Source organism: Nicotiana sylvestris, chromosome 3 (genome assembly GCF_000393655.2).
Source record: "Nicotiana sylvestris chromosome 3, ASM39365v2, whole genome shotgun sequence".
Taxonomy (NCBI): domain Eukaryota; kingdom Viridiplantae; phylum Streptophyta; class Magnoliopsida; order Solanales; family Solanaceae; genus Nicotiana; species Nicotiana sylvestris.
Genome location: NC_091059.1, coordinates 123,838,731 through 123,848,162, shown reverse-complemented (window position 1 = coordinate 123,848,162; position 9,432 = coordinate 123,838,731). Strand labels below are relative to the sequence as shown.

Below are 9,432 nucleotides of genomic sequence, written 5' to 3'. Positions count from 1 at the left end.
AGAATACAGAAACTAAAAAATATAAAAATTCAAAGGAAAGATTCACAAACTTCCAAGAATGCAAATTGTTTGACCAAAACGTTTTAAGCCTTTTTTGTTAAACCAATTATATATATGGAGTAAATCCTAGTCAGGGATAATTTATTTTAGATATGAGATGAAAGACAAGAATAAACAAGCATGGTTGGATGTAAAGTTTGATTATAGTTGCGATCGGATTCCATAATATAAGAAAAAGGAAGATGACTTCAATAATATCAAATGAGAATGATAAATACATAAGGAAAAATAATCACCATTCTTGAACTAGATAGATCTCCATATATTCGGCAAAGTTGAACTACAAATAAAATGTCAAGATCTTAGGATTTATGCTCCTTTTGGTGAAGAGATTGAAAGGGAAGAAAAAACTCTCCCCTCTTTCAGAGGGATGCATGTATCTCTCCGTATTTTCGTCAGCCCCCCCCCCCCTTCTACTCTCTCTCATGATACTTATACAAAACACTTTTCTTACCCAGTGGTTCTTAATCGGGGTACTTAAGTTCTTGGAATATCTCGTAGGATATTCCTCTGAAATGTCTAAGTGTTGAACTAATTAGCCATTCGGGCCGAATTGAATTCTCGACCTCGTCCGTAGCTAAATCACTCGCCGGTATATTGCTTCCTATACGTGACTTCGGCTTGGTCGACTCTTGGCCGTTCCTCCTTAAGTAGAATTCTTTTGATTAAATTTTGACCTATATAGTTAGTCCCTCCGCCTGTCGGGGTTGCTTTTGGGCGAGCTCGGTGGGCGGACTTCGCCAGTTACAATTTTGAGAAATCTTAGTATATTGGCCGAAGGGTGACCCCCTTTTTTGGCGAGGTGGCGACGTGACGCGTCAAGAGTCGCACCTGACCGTTACGTCAGTTTGAAATGGCATTGTTTCATCATGCTTCATTATGTTATATGTTCTCATACGTTACATCATTTCCCTCATTTCTTCCGTTTCGAAATTAATGAGGCGGCATTTGGGATTTCTCGATCGGGATACCCACATTCTTATAAATAGGGATAAGTACTCCTTATTTGAATTGTTGTATTTCTAAAGCTTCTAAAGCCCGAGTTCTTTTCTTCTTCCAGTTTCCAGTTTCTGTGTTTTCTTTCTCCTTTCGATATCTTTTGCTACTATCATCTCCTTCATCTTTGTATTTCTTTTAGCACACAATTAGAAAAATGGCCAGTGCTTCCCTCTGACCCTGTGACGTTGGCTGCGGATGCACCTCCTCATGAGGAAAGGGCGACCATGGTGGAAGATGAAAACTTCCCCACCGTAGACGAGATAATCCCATGCTCTAGGAGGGCTAGGTCTGACTTCAAGAACCTTCATAAGGATGAAGTTGAACCTATCATTCTACGATAGATGCGGCGGCGATTACTGCATTTAGGGCTAAGTGGCAAATCCCGGCCCATGTTGAAATTGTTCCCGCTGGTAGTGATATTATACAAATACATCGCCCGGGGTACTGCGCATTTTACGCGTACCCGTTTGTCGTTGGCTACATGCTTCCCCTTTCTTCCTTGGCAGAGGATTTTTATCGTTTGTACAACGTGTGCCCGGCTCAGCTCTCCCCGTACATATACAAACTTTTACTTATGCTTATCAAATACGCGGAGCTGTCCAACCATGGTATTTATCTACGCCATGTGCTTCACCTCTTCGCCCCAAGTTTTCATAGGGGCACGATGATTCATATGCGCCATCGAAGGACCAAGGGGTTGGTGGTGAAGATGGATGATAAAACTAATCGTCATTTTTGGGAAAGTTTCTTCTATGTGATGACAGATCGCGTGGTATGGAACCCCAGCGGATTCCCCGAGGAGTGGAATTTTGTTTGTAAGTGTTTCTCTTAAAAATGACTGTTGTTTATTTTGGGTAGTCTAATCATTCTCTTCCTACCTTTGCAGCCGAGTGAGAGCCTTCTTCACTAGCTATTGACATTCGCGATTGGGTGAGTCAAGTTTTGCCCCATACTGTGGGGATTCGCGAGTGGTCGCACTTCAATGAGAGGTTTCGGCATAGACCTGCGGCCGGTGAGTCACCTTTGGTTTTAATTGTTGACTTTTATACCGTCATTTCTATCCTCTTACCTCTCTTCGTTTATAGGTCGGAGGGAATCAAGGAGGGTGAGGGATCCTATGCCTACTTTTCGCCAGTTGGGTATCTCTACCGAGCCCGTACTCGCTGTGGCTGTAAGTGAGCCTGCTCAGGCCGCTGCTGTTTCACATACTACAACTTCGCACGGGCTCGGACGCTCAGATGCTGCTCTCCTGGCGGGGATTTCAGCTCCCGCAGTTCATTTGGTTGATGAGTCGTCAGAGGGCGAAGACGAGGAGGCTCCTTTAAAGAGGTGAAGGGTAGTAGATGATGGAGTGACTAGGACCGGGGGGCCATTGAGGGGTGAACCCGTGTCGGCGGTGTCCGAACTGGGCAGTAGTACTAGCTTGGGCATGGAAACCATGCCTCCTTTAGTCGTGGAGATGGCTCCCTTAGAAAAGAGACGGAGCTCGGAGGCCACTATGATCATTCCGAGTGGTCCATCGACTTCACAATGGGCCCGTGCTCCCTCTTCGGCCAGCGAGATGGCAAAGGGCATAGTTTTAAATGACTATGAATCCGGTTCAGATATTAACCCCGAGGACATAAGTATGTTTGAGGCGGGGTTTACTCGCGTGGAGGTGGGAACAGATGATTCGTCCCGCGTGATCGAGATTGGTCTGGAGTGCAATTTGTTGGAGGACACGGTGAGCCTAGTGCCCCAATTTTCCTTTTTTGTTTTACTACTGAAAGCAGGGCCCTTCAGGAGATCAGCGATGCTGGCCTATCACGGGGCGTTGCCGGAATGACTTTGAGGGTGTGTCTATTGCTTTCTTTATTTTACGTCTTCTACTCTCACTAATTTTCTCTTTCTGTTTTCTTTTCTTTCTTCAGACTTTTATTTTGGAGACTGAGAGTATCCATCGCGAGGAGAGGAGGGCTACCGCTTTTCAGAAAATAGTTTCAAAGTTCCACCGATATCGTGACAAGTGCCGCGAGATGCATGCACGACTTAGGGTGGGCGGCAATCCTCAATCCCTTAGGGAGGAGTTGGAGTGGAAGGACGAGGACCTGATGCAATCTATTGGCAGATGCAGCGAAATCGGGGGGCTGCTCAGGGCTAAAGAAGAAGAGCTCGAGGTGGGCAAGGGTGTTGCAGGTGAGTGTGTTGATCTTCAAGCGAAGGTCAGTGGCCCTGCGGGCGGAGCTTGAGTAGAGTTCCACTAGAGTCGCCGGTCTAAGTATTGAATTGGCGAAGAAAGTGGCCGAGTTGGGAGGGACAACGACCGAGTTGGAGAGGGTTGAGGGAGCCCGACTAGTGGCCTCGGCGAAGGCTGCGGCACTGGAAGATTCTATCCACGTTCTCAGGTCTGAACGTGCAACTGAGTTGGAAACGGACGCTCTGAGGGAGGCGCAGCATAATGAGAGAATTGGCGGGCTTGAGAGAGACGTTTTGACCCTAGGCGATCAAATTGCTGCTCTCGAGGCTGAGAAGGCACAATCGTTGACTTCGACTCCCCTTGCGTCCGCCTCTGTTGCCGTTCCTCGTCCTTTGTACGAGATGTGGATCCACGCTGAGGCTCAGCGGGATATCCATAACGGCTTGTTGGCAGCGGGGAGTGTTCTTGAAGATGCTTTCGAAGAATCTCGTGTCAAAGCGCGCGAGGCCCGGCTTGCCTGCGGTTATGATCACGCGACGCCGGAGGCTGGTGGAGATGTCGAGGTCGAGGATGGGCTTACCTCTGATTATGAACATTTCTATGGAGAGGGTGACGGTGGAGGTGAAGCCGCTGAACCAATCGGGGAGAGAGATGACGGCGTGGATGGGTATAATGCTGAGTGAAGTTTTTGTACTTAATTCTTCCTCCTGTATTTAGTTTTTCTGTACTTAGTTAGTTGGGTGGGGGCCTCCTTTTGGCCGTTTGTAAGATGTTATTTTCCCTTTGAATGGAATAGTCGGTTTGTCTTTGGTTGTACATCTTTGGCCTTTCCTTCTCTTTTCTTTTCGAATTTTTAACATCTTCTTGCAATAAGTCCATGACTTTCGGTAGTTAATTCGAGCGAGGTCGAATTTAGGTTTGTTTATTCGAGCGAGGTCAAATTTATCTTGTTAGTTCGGACGAGGTCGAATTTAGATTGTTAATTCATGCAAGGTCGAATTTATCTTGTTAATTCGAGCAAAGTCGAATTTATCTTGTTAATTCGAACGAGGTTGAATTTATTTTTAATTCGAGCAAAGTCAAATTTATCTTGTTAGTTCGAACGAGGTCGAATTTAGACTATTAATTTGAGCGAGGTCGAATTTATCTTGTTAATTCCAACGAAGTCGAATTTAGACTATTAATTCGAGCGAGGTCGAATTTAGACTATTAATTCGAGCGAGGTCGAATTTATCTTGTTAATTCGAGCGAAGTCGAATTTATCTGTTAATTCAAGCGAGGTCGAATTTATATTGTTAATTCGAATGAAGTCGAATTTAGACTGTTAATTCAAGCGAGGTCGAATTTATCTTGTTAATTCGAGCGAGGTCGAATTTATCTTGTTAATTCGAGCAAAGTCGAATTTATCTGTTAATTCGAGCGGGGTCGAATTTATCTTATTAATTCGAACGAATTCGAATTTAGACTGTTAATTCGAGCGAGGTCGAATTTATCTTGTTAATTCGAGCGAAGTCGAATTTATTTGTTAATTCGAGGGAGGTCGAATTTATCTTGTTAATTCGAACGAGGTTGAATTTATACTGTTAATTCGAGCGAGGTCGAATTTGGACTTGTGTTGGCATGATGTGAAAACTTGGTGGGGTTGCGTAAGAATCCGTATGTTGCTCCACTTAGTCATTTATTGGAGAATACTATATGTTGTTGTATGGTCCGTGCGTACAGTCGAGGAGTCCCAGTCCATCTAGTCCCTTCATCACTTAGCCTGGAGAGGTAGTTGGTAGGCCGGGCGATGAATGTCTCGCTCAAGCTTCGGGATGTCTCGATGCGTGTACGAGATTGAATTTTGGCTAGTTGTGTCATTGCATAGCGGCTTTGGCGAGTGCGTGGGTGAGTTTCACGCACATATGTTCTATCTATATGCCGGAGAGATTCGTATATTTTCCGGGCTGGTGTCCTAGTCCTAGTCTATACACACTTTTTCTTTATGGCATTGAGTACCAACTTATTCGGGGGGGGGGGTTCGCTCGACTGTTGCTTGCAGGATGGTATGGCGCAAAGCATTTTCTTGGTGTGCTATTTTGATGGCGTTTATTCCATGTTCATGTGTCGGTGAGTATGCCCCTGTCCTATTCTGAAAAGAAATAGAAAAGTTAAACCCAAACTAAATCGTTTATTACCTCGACTGATTTGTTGACGGGTGGAAGAGAGCGACCATATTCCCTTCTTTGGCTATGTTCGTAGCTGCTATCATTGGTTGAGCTAATATTCACTGAACTCGGATGACATCTTATGGTTTTTTGTCTTGGTGTTTTTGCCGTCTCCGCTACTTGGGTCCGAAAAGTCCTTTTGATATGATTGGCAATGAACTGAGAGTGCTAGCTTCAGATCCGATCTCAGCCTCGTACTTAGCTTCGGTGTTAGTCGAACTTGGGCACCTTGTGGGTTGATGACTTACTTCGCTCGTTGGGATATTCAAGTTCAAGTCCCAATCCGATCTAGTCCTGAGTGCGTGGGGACACGGAAACATAAATCGTACCGCAAGCACACAAGCGGAAGGGTGAAGTTACAGTGACAGTAAGTAGAACTAGAACCGAGTTTCGATCTAGAGAAAACTAAAACTTTGGCAAGGAAATCTCCACAGTCGATGCCAAATTATTTGACCAATAAGTTTTAAGCCCTTTTTGTTAAACAAATTTAATAAACCAGAGATAGTTTATTTTAGATTTGAGATGAAAGACAAGAATAAACAAGCATGGTTGGATGTAAAGTTTGATTATAGTTACGATCGGATTCCATAATATAAGAAAAGAAAGATGACTTTAATAATATCAAATGAGAATGATAAATACATAAAAGAAAAATAATCACCATTCTTGAACTAGATAGATCTCCATATATTCGGCAAAGATGAACTACAGATAAAATGCCAAGATATTAGGATTTATCCTCCTTTTGGTGAAGAGCTTGAGAGGGAAGAAAAAACTCTCCCCTCTTTTAGAGGGATGCATGTATCTCTCCGTATTTCCATCAGTGCCCCCCTCCCCCTCCCTCCTTTCTACTCTCTCTTATGATATTTATATAAAATACTTTCCTTACCTAGCGGTCCTTAACCGGGGTACCTAAGTTCTTGGAATATCTCGTAGGATATTCCTCTGAAATGTCTAAGTGTTGAACTTAGTCGTTCGGGCGAATTGAATGCTCGACCTGGTCCGTAGCTAAATCACTCGCCGGTATATTGCTTCCTATACGTGACTTCGGTCTGGTTGACTCTTGGTCGTTCCTCCTTAAATAGAATTCTTTTGTTCAAATTTTGACCTATACACAAATTCTTTCGGCCTTGATAAGATCTAAACAATAACGTCTTGACTTGTGGAAGACAACAAACCTCTTTACTTGAAAAAACAAATCAAAATAATAAATTCATATCTACCATTTTGTTTTGTTGTGCTCTTTTTTAAATTCAAATAAGATCCTAAGTAATACTGATACAAAATAAATTCACATTTAACCGTTTCTGGGTTCAGGAGTTAGGGTTATCATTGCTTCAACTTTCATTCACTTATCTACTCGCCAATCTACTCAAAGGCAAACCATCATTCCCAAAACCAAGGATACACTCCACAAATTCAGTTTTTGGCATAACACATTGAGGAAAAGTTTGGCTATATTTTAAGGGCTCGTTTGATATGTGGGAGAAGGGATAATTAATCCCAGAATTAAATTTGAGATGAGCTTATTCCACGTTTGGTTAGGATAAAATTACAATATAACTAATTTCGAGATTAATTACTCTGCAATTGTAGTATTTTTTTTTATCCCTATGGAGGAGTGAGATAATAATCCTGAGATAATTAATTTCGAAATAACTAATTCTGAAATAATAATTTCTAAATAATTAACTCTGGGATAATTTGTTTCATAACGAAGAGATCTCTAACGAAACAAGAACAGAAGCCAAAATACAAAACTAAATACACTTGCCAACAAAAAGAAAGAAAAGAAAGAAAAGAAAAAAAGGGGTCAATATGCATTGCTTATCAGAAATTTGATTATAGCCCATGTATAATGTACTTGGGCCTCCCATCAATTCACATGGTTAAGGGATATTTGTCAATTGTCTCAGCCCATGGACCTTTTTGGGCTTCCCCATAAATGGGCCTATTGCATTCCCAAATTAGACTAGTGCACTTGGTCCCAGTTCCCATCCCAAGCAGCCATATTTTGTCACCTTTTTTCACCTTTTCCTTAGCCTCTATGTATGCCAATTCATACCACAATGAAGAAGAAGATTGGTTCCCAAATCTATGTAATGTCATTAAAGCAGGCTCCATATCACTCTCTCCAAGTTTTAACCCTTTTCCCATTTCCTTTATCACTGGCTTTCCTGATGTTGGCAAGCAAAAATGTTGTATCACTGACTTAAAATTAGGCACGTAAATCTCAGTCGATTTGTCTACAAACATCTTTCTCAAAACTGAAACACCGAACCATATTTTCTCGGTGTAAGGAAGCATTTGCGAACCGAGATTCGTTATGTTTGTTCGAAGAGTTTCTCCTGCAGCTTGCAATAAGTCCCTCTTAAGTGTAACCCCAGTAAATCCATTCGAGTCCTCTTCACGATAAGCAGAAAAATAGGCCTTATCGTCAAATGATCTTTGACTTCTTAGAGTATTAAGAAGCTTGTATTTTGCTGTCTTTTTCCCTTCTTTTTTGTTGGAAATTAAAATCGCACCAGCACCCATACGAAAAAGACAATTAAGAACTAACATCGTTGGTTCTTTTCCAGGATACCAACCTGTGGATAAGATTTCTGTGCTAAGAATAACAGCATTGAAATTCTTGTGAGTTTTCAGTATGTTTTGAGCCATGTCAATAGCTAATGCACTAGCACTACAACCCATGCCACTAATTGTATAACTTTTGATGTCTTCTCTCATGGAAAACTTGTTTACAATTATGGAAGAAAGCGAGGGAGCAGGGCAAAATCCACTGCAATTAACGATTAAAACATCGATATCTAGTGGAGAGAGATTGGTTTTGGCTAAAAGGTCTTCAAATACAGTGAAGAGTGACATGTGGACTTCATTTATGGCTTCTTGATGGTCTGATTTAGGTGGGATATAATGAATTGCAGGAGGTAAATATGTTTCTTCACTTTGTCCTGAATGACTAAGGACTTTAGACATGAAATTTATGCTCTCTTTATCCAAAAAATCCATCATTTGAGCATGTTCGATAAAGGCTGCACGTGGAACTCTACAGGAATTTGGTGGCTTTAGACATGAATAATCGACTAAGTATACTGGTAAAGGCCTTGATTTGAAGATGAAAAAGAAGAAATAGCACGTAACGACCACAACATGAAAGGTGTTGAGTTCTGGCTTTAGCAGAATAAGTAGAGATTCTATAGTAAAGAAGATTAAAAGAGAGAGAAGTTTTGGAAGCTCCATAAAAGCTATATTGAGAATGAAGTTAGGGTTGTAGAGATAATGAACATGTTATGTTGAAGGGGATTATATTGGGAGAGCCAAATGTTTGCATGAGGCAATATAATATTGGAAAACATCCTCCCAACTAATTTACATTGCAGTAATATTGAATATACCAAATCTTGAAGTTGAATAGGTCTTATCGTTTTAATAAATGCAAATCAGGTACACAGTGTTATTGTTTGACTTGTAAATTTCATTTGTGATTATATTATTAGTTAATACTGTATAAGTTAAATAATCATGTGATGTCTCTGACTAGCTAGCCACGGCCATGAGAAGATACGTAGCAAGTTCTGCTATGCAAGTTGGTCCAGCAGAGGCAGATGCAGTTTATCTGCACCAAGTTCAACTTAACCCAATACTTTTGACGTGGAGCATAAATTTATATATAAAAATTCATTAATATTGCAATATATAGCAATATGAACTAGTAATAACTTTAAAAAGACAATAAATTCAATGCTAAAAAATTTAAAAGTTAAATCCATAAAACTTAAATTCTAAATCCGCCTTTGACAATGAGTAAAAAGGCTATTAAAGTTGGTTTTGGCCAAAATGGGTAGGTTGAGTAGTGTTTAATTTGTCAAATCCCACATCGGTGGTTTAGTCTTTTGGTAGGGAATATTTCTATATAAAAGGAGGCATAATATTTGGGATCTATACACACCTCTCATTTGCCTTCTTATCTTCTTAAGGTATTTATGT

General features: G+C 41.2%; 1 protein-coding gene across 1 annotated transcript; it reads right to left on the bottom strand.

The window, feature by feature from the left end:
* Positions 1-7,105: 7,105 nt before the first annotated feature.
* Positions 7,106-8,808, bottom strand: LOC104249735 (3-ketoacyl-CoA synthase 5-like). The gene has a single exon (XM_009806213.2). It carries the CDS (start codon positions 8,683-8,685, stop codon positions 7,324-7,326), a length of 1,362 nt encoding a protein of 453 aa, XP_009804515.1. The 5' UTR covers positions 8,686-8,808; the 3' UTR covers positions 7,106-7,323.
* Between the last annotated feature and the right edge of the window lie 624 nt (positions 8,809-9,432).

What these genes read in the sequence shown, in the direction of transcription:
- LOC104249735 (XM_009806213.2), bottom strand. Translation starts at nt 8,685, where the DNA reads ATGGAGCTTCCAAAACTTCTCTCTCTTTTAATCTTCTTTACTATAGAA.